The following is a 15,463-nucleotide window of genomic DNA, read 5'->3' on the forward strand; positions in this document are numbered from 1 at the left end:
AAGGCTTGGTCTGTACAAAATGAGATGAGCTGCTTCTAAGTTACTGGAGCTATTTTTTTGTAAAGGTTCCCCTGTGTAAGTGGCTAGTCTAGCATTCATACCTTTCAACCTCAATGTCTGTTCTCTAATAATGGAGACTGCAGCTCCTGTGTCACCTCCATCTTCAAGGGATGGTCATTCGCTAGTAATTCTACCATTATCAGGGCAACTTTTGTTGTGATGATACAATTCAATAGTAATGTCTATGTCTCTGGAAGAGAGAATACCTGCATGGTAAGGTCAGATATTGGCCTCAGCTTTCTTCCGAGGCAGCACACATTTTGCCTGTTCCTGGAGCTCCAATTGGGCTGTAACCTTTGACAATGCTTTCCGTAATCCATTGTCTGTCAACTGCACCTTTCTGGAGTAATAGTGAGGGGGGCATAGATGGGGACTGCAATGCACGGCATCGTGGGGGTGAAGCGGAGCAGGGTTTGAAATGCGTATACTTTACTGCGAGGAGTATTCGCAATAAAGTGGATGAACTTGCAGTGTGGATCAGTACCTGGGACTTTGATGTTGTGGCCATTTCAGAGACATGGATAGAACAGGGTCAGGAATGGTTGTTGCAGGTCCCAGGGTTCAAATGCTTCAGTCGCAGCAGAGAAGGAGGTAGAAGGGGGGGAGGGGTAGCATTATTAGTCAAGGATTGTATCACGGTGACAGAGAGGAAGTTTGATGAGGACTTGTCTGTTGAGGTAGTATGGGCTGAGATTAGAAATAGGAGAGGGGAGGTCACCCTGTTGGGAGTCTTTTATAGACCTCCTAAAAGTTCTAGAGAGGTTGAGGAAAGGGTTGCGGAGACGATCCTGGATAGGAGTGAAAGTAATAGGGTAATTGTTATGGGGGACTTTAACTACTAATATTGATTGGAATAGCTATAGCTCTAGCTCATTAGAGGGGTCAGTTTTTGTGCAAAGCGTGCAGGAAGGTTTTTTGACTCAGTATGTTGATAGGCCAACTAGAGGTGAGGCTATATTGGATTGGGGGCTGGGAAATGAGCCAGACCAGGTGCTAGACTTGGAAGTTGGTGTGCATTTTGGTGATAGTGACCACAATTCGGTTACGTTCACCTTAGTGATGGAAAGGGATAGGCATGAACCTCGGGTCAGTAGTTTTAGCTGGGGGAAGGGTAATTATGAGGCTATTAGGAGAGAATTAGGAAGCATAGGTTGGACTAGGAGACTACAGGGTCTCGGAACGTCCAAAATGTGGAGTTTTTTCAAGGAGCAGCTACTGCAAGTCCTTGATATGTATGTCCCTGTCAGGCAAGGAGGAATTGGTCAAGCTAGGGAACTGTGGTGCACTAAGAAAGTTGGTTCGCTGGTTAAAAAGAAAAAGGAGGCTTATGTCTGGATGAGACTTGAGGGCTCAGGTAGTGCACTAGAAAGCTTTAGATTGGCTAGGAGGGAGTTAAAGAGTGAGTTAAGAAGGGTTAAAAGAGGACATGAGAAGACTTTGGCTGATAGGATTAAGGAGAATCCTAAGGCGTTCTATAGATATGTTAAGAACAGAAGGTTGGTTAGGGCAAGATTGGGGCCAGTTAGAGACAGCAGTGGGAATTTGTGTGTGGAGCCGGAAGAGATTGGAGAGGCATTGAACCAATATTTCTCTTCGGTGTTCACACAGGGGGACATAAATGTAGCTGTGGAGAACACTGGGTTACAGGGTTGTAAACTGGACAGTATTGCAGTTGATAAGGAGGATGTGCTAGATATTCTTGAGGGTTTGAAAATAGATAAGTCCCCTGGGCTGGACGGGATTTACCCTAGGATTCTCTGGGAGGCAAGAGAGGCGATTGCAGAGCCTCTGGCTCTGATCTTCAGGTCGTCGTTGGTCACAGGTATAGTGCCAGAAGATTGGAGGATAGCGAATGTTGTCCCATTGTTTAAGAAGGGGAACAGAGACTTCCCCGGGAATTATAGACCGGTGAGTCTTACTTCTGTTGTGGGTAAGGTTTTAGAAAAAATTATTAGGGATAGGATTTATAGTTATTTGGAGAGTAATGAATTGATTGGAGATAGTCAGCATGGTTTTGTGGAGGGTAGGTCGTGCCTTACTAACCTTATTGAGTTTTTTGAGAAAGTGACCAAAGAGGTGGATGGGGGTAAGGCAGTTGACGTGGTATATATGGACTTCAGTAAGGCGTTTGATAAGGTTCACCATGGAAGGCTTCTGCAGAAAATGCAGATGTATGGGATCAAGGGTGATTTAGGTAATTGGATCAGGAATTGGCTGGCGGATAGGAGACAGAGTGTGGTGGTTGATGGTAAGTATTCGTCATGGAGTTCAGTTACGAGTGGTGTGCCTCAGGGATCTGTTTTGGGGCCACTGCTGTTTGTAATTTTTATAAATGATCTGGATGAGGGTATAGTTGGGTGGATTGGTAAATTTGCTGATGACACCAAAGTCGGAGGAGTGGTAGATAGTGAGGAAGGGTGTCTTAGTTTACAGGGGGACTTGGACAAGTTGCAGAGCTGGGCCGAGAGGTAGCGGATGGAGTTTAATGTGGAAAAGTGTGAGGTAATTCACTTTGGCAGGAATAACAGATGTGTAGAGTATAGGGCTAACGGTAGGAATCTGAATAGTGTGGATGAACAGAGGGATCTAGGTGTATGTGTACATAGATCCCTGAAAGTTGGGAATCAAGTAGATAGGGTTGTTAGGAAGGCATACGGTGTCTTGGCGTTTATTGGTAGGGGGATTGAATTTAGGAGCCACAGCGTCATGTTGCAACTGTACAAGACTCTGGTGCGGCTGCACTTGGAGTATTGTGTGCAGTTCTGGTCCCCACATTATAGGAAGGATGTGGAGGCTTTGGAGAGGGTGCAGAGGAGGTTTACCAGGATGTTGCCTGGTATGGAGGGGAGGTCCTATGAGGAGAGACTGAGGGATTTGAGGTTGTTTTCGTTAGAAAGAAGGCGGCTAAGAGGAGACCTTATTGAAACATATAAGATGATTAGAGGTTTAGATAGGGTGGACAGTGATAGCCTTTTTCCTCAGATGGAGAAAGCTAGCACGAGGGGGCATAGCTTTAAATTAAGGGGTGGTAGTTATAGGACGGATGTCAGGGGTAGGTTCTTTACCCAGAGGGTGGTGAGGGATTGGAATGCCCTGCCTGCTGCAGTTGTAAATGCGCCTAATTTGGGGGCGTTTAAGAGATCCGTGGATAGGTTTATGGATGGAAAGGGTTTGGTTTAGGTTAGAGGGTCATTGCTTTTTAACTGGTTGACGCAACATCGTGGGCCGAAGGGCCTGTTCTGCGCTGTAATGTTCTATGTTCTATGCTCTAATACACTTGGGGTTGTCACTGCCTTTTCTTGACTGTCTGATGGTGACATCAGAGTTCCTATGTCGAAAGGGGCCCTTTAACACCTGATTTACACAAGCATTCTCCACTGAAAACTGATTACATGAGGTTCCTTCGCCTCCCCCTCAGTTGGAGGACATTAATACTGAGCCACTTTTTTTGTATTTTCAAGTGTTAAAGCTATTTCAATGTCTTTTTTGAAGTCAAATTGGGTTCTGCCAACAGCTTCTTTTGGGTGGTTAGGTTATTTGCAACATACCAATCTGTCGCACAACATTTCATGAAGCACTGGTCCAAATTAACAATATTCAACCCATTTCCACAACCTAGCTTGAATTCAGTGACAGGTTCCCCAGGGGTTCTCCTATCCATGTTGAAGTGATATATTTGGAGGATTACAGAGGGCTTCAGGTTATAGTGGTTTTTCAACAGATCTAATAGCTCATTAAATGCTTTTCAGCTGAGGGGTCAGACTTTTTATCACGCTGAAAATCAATGTCTCACATGCTGTCAATAATATCATCTTTTGTTTTTTATTTCCTTTAATGTTGTTAGCACGGAAGAAGGAACACATGCGCTCTGTATATTGGACCCAGTCTCACCCACTGGAGTCATAGGTCTCAAGTTTTGCGAAAAGTGGTTGTCCGGAGGGAGAGATGTACAGAAACGTTTTTCTCCCCGCTGCCAATGTGGTAATTCAGCCAAATACCAGTTTCTCGTCACCAACCCCCCTTTATTGTGCACCAGAGAAGGGCTACGACTGCGGCTTACTGCCAGACAATCTACACCTCAGCACCTATAACAACAGCAGGTTTAAAAACTCCCACTGACTGCTTCTCATTGATGAAGCCTCTGCTTGCTCAATGAGGAAGCTCATATTCCACAAAGTCCATGGGGAGATCTTTCGCTGATCCCCTGTGGCCTTCATGGCCATGATAACAAAGGTCTATATCCATTTTTAAAAATGCTCCTTAGCAATGAAGTCCAAATAGGTTTGGAGGTCAAAAACATGTTTTTAATTTTGTGTTTATTGATTTTCGACCATCTTGTTTCCTCAATGGTAAACAGTAGGGATAAAGTTCAGTGCAAAAATATAAATTTGACTTGTACATCACAGACATGATTTACACTTTTCTCAAACCTAGAATTTATAGTCGTAGAATTGTTGCAGTGTAGAAAGAAGCTAGTTGGCCTGTTGTCTATGTCAGCTCAGTTACTCTTAATCACAACCTTTCCCCTGTAGCCCTGAGCTTATTTTTTCGTTTTGGATAATTATCCAATTCTATTTTAAAAATCATTACTTAATCTGCCTCCACCTCACCTCCAGGCAGTGCATTCCAGATCTTAACCACTTTCCTTTTGTTATTTTTCCCCATTTACCTTAAATTGATGTTCTCTGGTTCTTGATCTCTCCACCAATGGTGTCATCTTCTCTCTCTACTCTGTCCAGACCCCTCAAAATTTTCAACACCTCTATCAAATCTCTGCTCAGCCTTCTCTCTCTGTAGGGAGAACAGCCCCAGCTTCTCCAATTTAAGTCAATCATCTCTAAAGCCATTCTTGTAATTTTCTGCACAATCTCATATATATATTCACATCTTTCTCAAAGTGGGGTGCCCAGAATTGGATACAGTATTCCATTGTTTTATAAAGATAACTTCCAAGCTTTTGTATTCTGTGTCTCTATTTAATAAGCCCAGGATCCTGCATGCCTTATTAATCAGCTTCTCAACCTGTACTGTCACTGTCAATAATTGGCGCATGCATACCCTCGGTCCCTCTGCTTTTGCACTCCCCCACAACCATAGAACTGTATCCTTTATTTTTTATCGCCTTCCTTTGTTCCCTTACCAACTGTTTCAAATATACAATTCTCTGCATTAAATTTCATCTGTCACATGCCCCTGCTATTCCTCCAGCCTACCTCAGTCTATCACTATATTCCTCACTGTTAACATGATGTGCAAATTTTGAAATTATGCGCTGTACCTTAAGTCTAGGTCATTCATGTAGATCAAGAAAAGCAGTGGCTCTAACAATGATCCCTGAGGGAAAAAACATCTGTTCACCACAACTCTTTGGGCACAATTTTACAATCCCCCACCAGCAGGTTTGTAGGCGAGGGATGGCCATAGAAGTTTTCAGCTAACTTTCCCACTGGGCTCCTGCCTACTCTGACCTCTCCTCAATTTTACACTGAGACAGGAGGGGCCCAAAGATGGCAAATTATTAGAACCATAGAAACCACAGAAAATTACAGCTCAGAAACAGGCCTTTTGGCCCTTCTTGTCTGTGCTGAACCATTTTTTTGCCTCATCCCACTGACCTGCCCTTAGACCATAACCCTCCACACCCCTCGCATTCATGAACCCATCCAAGATTTTCTTAAATGTTAAAAGTGACCCCGCATTTACCACTTTATTCGGCAGCTCATTCCACACTCCTATCACCCTCTGCATGAAGAAGCCCCCCCCCCCCCGCCTAATATTCCCTTTAAACTTTTCTCCTTTCACCCTTAACCCATGCCCTCTAGTTTTTTTCTCCTCTAGCCTCAGTGGAAAAAGCCTGCTTGCATTCACTCTATCTATACCCATCAAAATCCTATACACCTTAATCAAATCTCCCCTCATTCTTCTACACTCCAGGGAATAAAGTCCTAACCTATTCAACCTCTTTCTGTAACTCAGCTTCTCAAGTTCCGGCAACATCCTTGTGAACCTTCTCTGCACTCTTTCAACCTTATTTACATCCTTCCTGTAACTAGGTGACCAAAACTGTACACAATACTCTAAATTCGGTCTCACCAATGCCTTATATAACCTTACCATAACACTCCAACTTTTATACACGATACTCAGATATATAAAGGCCAATGTACCAAAAGCCCTCTTTACAACCGTATCCACCTGTGATGTCACTTTTAGGGAATTCTGTACCTGTATTCCCAGATCCCTCTGTTCAACTGCACTCTTCAGAGTCCTACCATTTAGCCTATATGTTCTACTTTGGTTTGTCCTTCCAAAGTGCAATACCTCACACTTGTCTGTGTTAAATTCCATTTGCCATTTTTCAGCTCATTTTTCTAGTCGGTCCAAATCCCTCTGCAAGCTTTGAAGGCCTTCCTCACTGTCCACTACACCTCCAATCTTTGTATTATCAGCAAATTTGCTGATCCAATTTACTACATTATCATCCAGATCATTGATATAGATGTCAAATAACAATGGACCCAACACCGATCCCTGCGGCACTCCACTAGTCACAGGCCTCCACTCAGAGAAGCAATCCTCGACAACCACTCTCTGGCTTCTTCCTTTGAACCAGTGTCTAATCCAGTTTACAACCTCCCCATCTATACCTAGCGACTGAACCTTCCTAACTAACCTCCCATGAGGGACCTTGTCAAAGGTCATTGACCACTTATTGTTATTGTTATTGACCACTTCAGGATCATTTCCCATCCAGCCTCAATCCTACCTGTCCAAAAATCCTGGCTTTTCCATCACCCAACCAACTTTGAATCCATGAGGGCGATTCTACCAAAAGTGCTGAATTGACAGGAAAACTGATGTAGATCACGACTGTTTTTTCAATGCAACATCAGACCCAAATCTCCCCACTCTGTGCAATGCAGAGGTCCCAATCTTGAATATCATTAAAAACCTGGTGGGGGTGGCGGTGCTATTCATAGCAGAGGCTCATCAGCTTTGGAACTTTACACATGTGCAGTAGCCCCAATCTGTCAGTCTCCATTGCTCGATTGCTGGCCAGGCCAGGACCCTCACAGTGCTGCCCCTCCCGACACCACCACAGCCTGATCACGGCCCCCACAACAATTCCCAGACTAGCCCTGACCACTACCCACACTCCCCACCCCACCCCTGTCCCAGAGCACCCCAATCTCCAGGCCCCTCCCCAGCAGTGGCGATCCCCCCACTTACCTCTCTTCCCACTGGTTTCCAGTGCAGTCCTGACTGCGCCTGTTTTCTGGCTTTGGGAGACACGCATGAGTCGGGAACACATGCGCGAATCCCGCAAAATGGCCAAAACACCATCTCCTGACCCAACCCACCAGGAAATTTGCGGGTCGTGATGGGAGAATGGCCATGATGTTTCATCGACCCTCTGTTACCTCTTCAGCACTCTCAAGTAGTTAAACACAATTTACCCTTAACAACCCTATGCCAATTTTACTTAATTAATCCACATTTGTTCAAGTGAATGTTAACTTTGTCCCACATTATCATTCTAAAAGTCTTCCCTCCATTCTGGTTAAACAGATTGGCCTGTTGATGCTGGGCTTGTCAGTATAGCTGTTTTGAACAAGGGTGTAACTTCTGCATTTCTCAAGTCTTCTGGAATGAGCCTTGTATATAACTGCAGACTTTACTTTACAGTTGCTACCCATGCCAGTACTGCAACTATAAATAGGGTTACTATGAAAAATTAAGGATCTGGGAAGGAAATCTTTCCTATTGACGTTCTTCCTTAAAAATACTTCGTACTTCCCATAAAAATGATGGCTTAAACAATGGCTTGACGTTTTTATTGTTGACCTCAGAATTTCCAATAAACCTATGCCAGATATTAGAAAATACTCCATGTATAATTATCTGCCAGACTGGTTGCATATTACAAAGTCCTCCATCTTTCATAAACTGTGGCTTCATGGATCTAAACATACGATTATTGTCTCTTCTAATTTTTCCACTTTCCCTCCTCTTTTTCCCTGACAGTAATGATTTGTTGCTGGGATATGATTCCGTGGTTGCTAGTCACTTGCACAACTACCCATTATTCATGTGTGAACTTTGACAGTGAACAACAACAGTCTGTTTAACCTCAAGAAGTATCATCACAGAGATAATGTTTCCACCAATATTTACAAGAATTACAAGCAAGTCTTACAAGTTTTTTTGATCTGGAGTGGGTACCATAGCCAATATTACTTTCACTAACACAGGGGCACTGATACTAGTTGTACCACCTCTATCTTTGCCCTGAATTAGTTCAGCTAACTCATTAAAGACCAGTCATTTTCAGACGGGATCTTTCTCAAAAACTCACTAGGTAAATCTTTCTGAAGCAGCTTGGAACTCACATCAAATCATGGAATAGGTTTATCTAAATCAACGTTCTGATGTTCACAGCACATAAATATGCAGTAATGATTTATTTAAAAGACCAATGTTTTTCTCCTTGGCATCATTTATTTTACTGATTGATTTTTCAATCGATTTCTCTCCTTTCTCCAAACTATCCATTTGAGTCTACCTACTCCTTTTATCTCCATTTCAGCTCAGATTTCTGTTCCAAATTCACACATGTATCATTCATTCCCTCTTGCCTCCATTTATCTTTAGTTTTTCTCACTTTCCTCCATTTCAAATGTTTTTCCACCTGTCTGAACTGTACACTGGAAAAGCACAGAGAAGGGAATCAAAAGCATAACTCCAAGATTCCCAGCAACTCATAATTAAAAGAAAATGAATTCTAAGCAAACTTGTCATTTCTCATTTCAATATAATTAATCTGCTCATCAATGGGGAAAGCATAAAATTACTTGTTCAATGGCATGAAGTTTTCATTCTATGCAGTCAGAATGTATCATTACCTCTTGTGCACTCTGATCCACAAGCCTAATGCTGCTGTGTTCTCGAGGAACTGATGGTGGAAGGGGTGCTCTGCGTTTTTTTACGTCTGTCACTTGAGATATTCTCAATATGTTGCCGGCAGAAAGTGATGGATTCCAACTGGATGATCGCGTGGTAACAGTTGGTGTAGATGGAGCTGTTGAATAGCCCTGCAGTTAGGAGAGAAAGAATTGATTAACCAGTGATGATAAACATAACGTATATATTCTTTCAGTTAAACTAATTAACTAGATTAAACTCAGGGATAAATTAAAAGAGCAACCCCAAAAATAATGCATACACATAAGTTTTAAAAATGACTTAGCGGTGGAAAGGTTGCATCAACTATCTGCAGAATTGGAAGATCATTTTGGGTTAAAATGCATGGTAATGCAGTAGTTAGCACTGTTGCCTTACAGTTCCAGGGATCCAGATTCAATTCTGGCCTTGGGTCACTGTCTGTGTGAAGTTTGCACATTCTCCCTGTGTCTGCGTGGGTTTCCTCTCACACCACAAAGATGTGTGGGTTAGGTTGACTGTCCATGCTAAATTGTCCCTTAATGTCAGGGGATTAGCAGGATAGATATGTGGGATTATGGGAATAGGCCTGGATGAGATTGTGGTTGATGCAGACTCAAAGGCCAAGTTCTATGATTCTAATCTATGAACTCAACAAATATCAGAAAATTACATTATTTTAGCTCCAATACAAATAAGCTCTAGGATGAAACTTCTCATAACTGTACTTGTGAAACCATTCCATGTATAACCGCAACACATATCAAAATAAAAACAGTGAGATTCTCACAGAAGTTCTTGGAGTTGGTAGTGTTCCTGTAAAACTACTGCTTAACCTTCTGATAGGTGGAGCAGAGGGGAGCAGGATACTACCAAATGATCTTGGTGAGCAGTTGCAGGGCATTCTGTGGATCATTCTCACTGCAGCTATGCAATGGAGGAGCAGAACTTTATGATAGAGCCACCAGTTAAGCAAGCTAGATGGTATTGGCCTTCTTGATATAGTTGCATCCATCCAGGAAAATTGTGAAAATTTTATCAGACTCTTGACTTGTGTCTTGTACATGGTGAGAAGGTTTTACCCGCTCTTGTAGCTCTTTTTTGGCTTGGTTTATTTGTTCAGCTTTGGATTAACAGTAACCTCCAGTAACAAGGCTATGAAGAAGCATCTAATTTGTACATTGAAGGATGGGGAAGATGGCACTGATCCTGTAAATCCTTAGAAGACTAATTTCTGAAAGAATATTCGGCATGCATCACTTCACATATGATTACAGGCTTATTCAAATATGTATGACAGATAACCACAGAAACAGGAATGGACCTTTTCAGCTCCTCAACCATGTTTCACCAGTTAAGTCCAGGCTGCGCTGCACTTCATCTCCATTTACCCCCATTTCCCCATATCAGTTGATATCCTTACCTAACAAAAATCAAATTTTCAGAACGCAACTATCCTTGTCCAGATTTCACTCCTGAATCACCTTGCTATAATTTTACCATTATGTCCCCTTGTTCATTCTTCCACCAGAGGATTTTTTTTCCTGTCTATCTACCATGCCAAATTTCTAATTAGCAAATAATAATTTATTATCCAAGTCCTGGTGAACCTGCACTCCACCAAGTGATGTTCCCTCTAATTTTTGTTTTGTTGTGCATGACCTCTTCATTTCCATGTGCAATGCCTTTAAAATTAAAATTTTTCTGAGGCTACGTACATGCATAATCTGTGAATGACTTGTGCTATGCTTCTCAGGTTGCTGTGTGACCATGCACAGAAAGAAAGGAACACTGACTCCAAGGTTAAAATATCCTTCCTGGGATGTGGTCTGTCCATACTGCTTACACAATTTGGAAATAATTTTATATGATTGAAGCATAACTTCCTCTCCATTGTATTCCAGCTTCCTTGAACTAAGGTTAACATTCCAAATGCCCTGCATTAGATATTAATGATTTGTGTGGATGGATTCCCAAATCTCTTTGTTTCTCTAAAGTTCTGAATTTCTTCGTGTTTAGATAATTCTCTGATTTACTTCTCTTGCCCATTTTGAATCCTATTCTACTTGCCCATTTTGAATCCTATTCTAGTCTAGTCTCTTATCTACATTAGCAGTGATCTTCTCTAAAGATTTACTAGATTAGTCAGTCATGACTTAGTCTTACTAAGACCATGCTGCCCCTCTATGGTCAATTCCTGTCTGTTCAAGTTCTCACTGCGTCTCTAATACAAATTCTAATGGCTTCCCCACAACTGTCAGGACTGTCATCACCTCAGCATGTATTTTATACTTCTGGGAAGGTTGTGGGAGGCAAACCAAGAAATGTCCACCAACTCCTGCCCCAAATACTGCATGTTGTAGCCTGTTAGCGCCCATCAGGCAGGAAGTCAGCGAACTAGATGAGGGAAGAGTGGGCACTACACCCAATCAGGATTCAAGTGAGGGACATTCGCCAAGAGAGGGGTCAGGCTGAGAATCAGAATTTCTATTGCATTCACCAATTTAAAGGCCCCCTGGCATTGCCTAGCAGCTGCGCGAGAAATCTCCTTGCTCAGGAAGGATTGCAATGACAGAAGATTGTTCAAAAGGCTAAACACATTAAAATATTGAAGCAGCTGCAGATAAAAGCTTGTTTTTCCATTTTGGTAACTACTGTGTCTGCAGAGTCTCATTCAGTACCCTAATCAGGGAGGAAAGAACATCTGAGCACACTTATCCCATTCCCTTTCTGAATAAGAAGTGTTCAGAAAAAGACTCATATTCTGCCCTTTAACCATATCTGTCTCTCCACCAGGGTAGAAGCTTAATTTCTAGCTTTACATATGCCAGTAAAAGGAGGATGGGAAGTTGGAGTGGCCCATTCCAAGGACAATTCCGTGGTTCACTGGTGCCCTCCTTCAAGCTGTGAATGATCAGCAGATGGATCCTCATTCCAGCTGATGTGAAGAGGAGACCTCCCCGCCAGACCAACGAAGTTAAGATGAAACTTCAATAGAGATCAGAAACCATGGGGCAATCTGATGGACCTGGTCGCAGTGTCATGAGAGGCTCAGCGACCTATATTTTGAAGCCAGACTAAACCCAATAGTTTGCTACTTATGGCATTAGTGTAAGGATAAGATAGTTCACTCCAGGTGAGATTCTACTGACAGGTTAGGAAAGTTATAGCAAAGCAAACTTTATTTAACAATATAGTTCAACCATAACAAGTGAGTCCGCTTAATACTTAACATTTGAACAATATTTAAATGTGACAAGGTATAATTCTCAACTGCTATCTCTATTAGTTACAATTCATGTAATATTTCTCTCACAGACTTAAAATCCCTCTTCAAAATCATTTAGCAAATAACACAGGCTTACATGCTTGTACTTGTTAACAGTCCTACAGCAGGAGAGAACTTTTCAGAGCGAGAGAGCCACCTCTTTTAAACAGCTCCAGTCACATCCCCACAAGTGAAACCTCTGCCCTCCAGCCACTCGCCATGAGGACAGACCAACGGTAACCTCTGAGGTGGAGGAGGAAGCCTTGGAGGGTACACTTTCACATCTTTGCACTGCACCTCATACTAGCACAGGTGCATGCACCTTAGTGGATTTGTGCAACTCGGCTGCAAGAGAACCACACACTTTTCAGGGCACATCACAGTCACAGGACCAACTGTCAGAGGCTGTGAAAGTGCAGACCTCTGACACTTGGAGGAGTGCTGGAAGTGATCTAGATGATGAGCCCTGGCTGATGACAAGCCTCTGGAATCATCCATCACGTGGCAGATGCTGGACATATAGGGCTGGGTACATTGAAATGGGGCAGAGCTTCTCATGAGTTGTGCGCACTGGTACTGATAGTGAAGGAGTCCATCCAGACTGTGAGTGTTGCAATGGCCCTCTCTTCAGACTGCATGGCTTACTCTATTGAGAGGCTGGTGATTGTCATGGAAAGCCAAGCCAAGGAGCGCATTGATGAGATACGGGTATGGCTTCTAAACTGCACTCTTATCACCTTGTACATGAACTCTGATGCCCAAAGCCAAATTGAAAGAGGGACAAAGCAGCTGGATTTATTTCCAAGACTTGGTTCCTCACAAAAAAGCAGGGAGAGACCTCAGGGTGACTGATAAGCACCTCAAAGGCACTTCTGATGGGGACAGCCTTTCCTCCACCCCTTGTCATTAGCAAAATTGCCTCAGAATGCTCCAGCAATACTGTGCAGGACACACCAAGGCCCGCATGGCCTCAAAAGACACGCACTAAAATTAACCCATGACAGTCAGCAACCTGTCTCCAGTTACTGGCTATGAAGGAAGAGCACCACACAACAGCGATCGGAAAAGGTTTAAGAAAACACTTCATTCGTCACACATGGGTTCCGTATTATCAGAGACAGTACGATGGTCTCAGTTTAGCAATGTGACGACATCACACAAGATTATACATAAAAGCAGCGGGCCAGTGTGCCCAATTCCAATTTTAAGATTCACTCCCATGTTTCTTTTTTCCACCCTCCTTAAATAATGGAGTTACCCTGGCAAACATTCAATCGAACAGTACAATTCCCAAATCCAATTTTGAAATTTATGACCAATGCTTCCACAAATTCTTTGCCTACTTCTTTAAAAAGTTAATTTGAATTAACTAAGGAGAGCCAGGATGGATTTGTAAAACACAGTGCAGGTTTGACAAAATAAATTGATTTTTTTTTGATGAAATAACAGATCAGGTTGAGGAAGACAATGGATATTGTCCATATGGATTTTAAGGAAGTATTTTCACAAAGTAACACATAAAACACTCATTATCAAAATAGAAGCTCTCATGGGTCAGTGTCATCTCCGATTTTAAAAATAGGAAATAGTTTTTTTTCAGACTGGAGGGCAGGGGACAGTGTTGTTCCTCAAGGTTCAGTGCTACTGACCACTGCTTTCTTCTGATATATATATAAATGGCCTGGAATACAGAGTAAAATTTGATGGTTAATGATGGTGAACAATGAAAATGATGTCAATCAATTACAACAGGACACAGATAGGTTAACAGAGCAGGCAGGCAAGTGACAGATGGAATTTAATCAAGATATGTGTGTGTCAAGCATTTTGGCAGTAGGGATAAGGAGGGGCCATATACTAAACAAAAGAGTTCTAAATATTTCTGTATGGACAGGGGGGTTTGTGTGCATAGATCTAATTTATCTCCTATCACTGGTATTTTTATTATTTGTGTTTGCCTCCAATGGACAGCCACTTCCTTAAGCAGTTCACTTGATATATTAACAAAAGGCTTTTTATTATTCCTTATAATTACTTACAAGGTTTTTCCATTTTGTTTTTGAAACTTTTAATATTTTTTGTGTCCATATGTTGCTTTCTGTCTTTCTCCTGCTTCACTGGAATACTACTTTTCTCAGTTTTGCTGTGAGTGGCTTCCCTTAGCTTCATAGTGTGTTTTACCTCAGCTGGTTTTTCAGTCAAGGTGGATTTTTTTCTCTGTTAGGGTGAATTGTGGCCGAGCAGTTGTATTGTAGACTTCACTAAATACTTCCCCTTAATATTCTGTAGGTTTAACTATTAGCCAGATAGTGCACAAAAACAAAAGCAAAACACGGCAGATGCTGGACACCTGAAGTAAGAACAAAAAGAACTGATCAGAACTGGCAGCATCTGTGGAGACAGAAACAGAGCTAAGGGCAGAATTCTCCCATTTTGAGACTTAGGGCTGTAGTGGACTCAGGAATGTGGAGTGATTTGCACTGCAGAGGCTGGTGGGAAACAAACCAAATCTTCCAGCCCAGGCTCACTAAGTATGCAACCTTTTTTTTAACACCATGTTCAGTGGCAAGGCAGGCTTGGATGGCATATCGTCTGCTGTCCTATCTGGGCACCATATTGAAAAGGCATCCAACTTCACTGGCCCACCACTGAAGAACGAAATTGAACTGCCTGAAAAGAGAGATGAATCTTCGGGAGCACTCCAAGTCCAGAAGATTGACCTCCTGAGAATAAAGATGGATCTCGCGTGGAAGATAGACCCCTTCCAGGACATCAACTCTGGAAGGTCCACCTGCAGATGCTCCCTCCATCCACTTCTCTGGTGTTCCAGGGTCCAGGGTTGCAGGCAACCTCCATCCTGAACTTCAAAGGCATTACCAGACATTGTTCAGATGACTCCCGACATCTGCACACCACATTATTCCAAACCTGTTTCAAGCTGACTTGTTTTCTCACTGGCATTGCAGAAAATCTGGCATGGTGGAGGTCAGACCTTCATCCACATCCCATTAATAAGATGCAAATAAGGTTCACGCCATCCTCTGGCAGGATTTCTAACCTGCCATTGTGGGCACCAGCGGAAGATCCTGTTGTAAATTCATGCCAGTGTGAATCTGATTTCTGGGCCTCCTGCCACATTCTTCCCATGTCCAACATCAAACCTGCCAGCGGGGACTTGGGAAAATTCCGCCTAAT

General features: G+C 42.6%; 1 protein-coding gene across 2 annotated transcripts in view; it reads right to left on the minus strand.

Moving 5' to 3' along the window:
• The window catches only part of cobl (cordon-bleu WH2 repeat protein), a 346,895-nt gene that overhangs the window by 101,710 nt on the left and 229,722 nt on the right, over positions 1 to 15,463 (minus strand). For both annotated transcript variants that reach the window (XM_080209130.1, XM_080209137.1), the window contains exon 6: positions 8,964 to 9,152. In XM_080209130.1, coding sequence (XP_080065256.1) covers positions 8,964 to 9,152 — 189 coding nt within the window. The remainder of the gene's footprint in view (positions 1 to 8,963; positions 9,153 to 15,463) is intronic.

This window comes from Carcharhinus amblyrhynchos, chromosome 2, assembly GCF_965287045.1.
Source record: "Carcharhinus amblyrhynchos chromosome 2, sCarAmb.v2.hapA, whole genome shotgun sequence".
Taxonomy (NCBI): domain Eukaryota; kingdom Metazoa; phylum Chordata; class Chondrichthyes; order Carcharhiniformes; family Carcharhinidae; genus Carcharhinus; species Carcharhinus amblyrhynchos.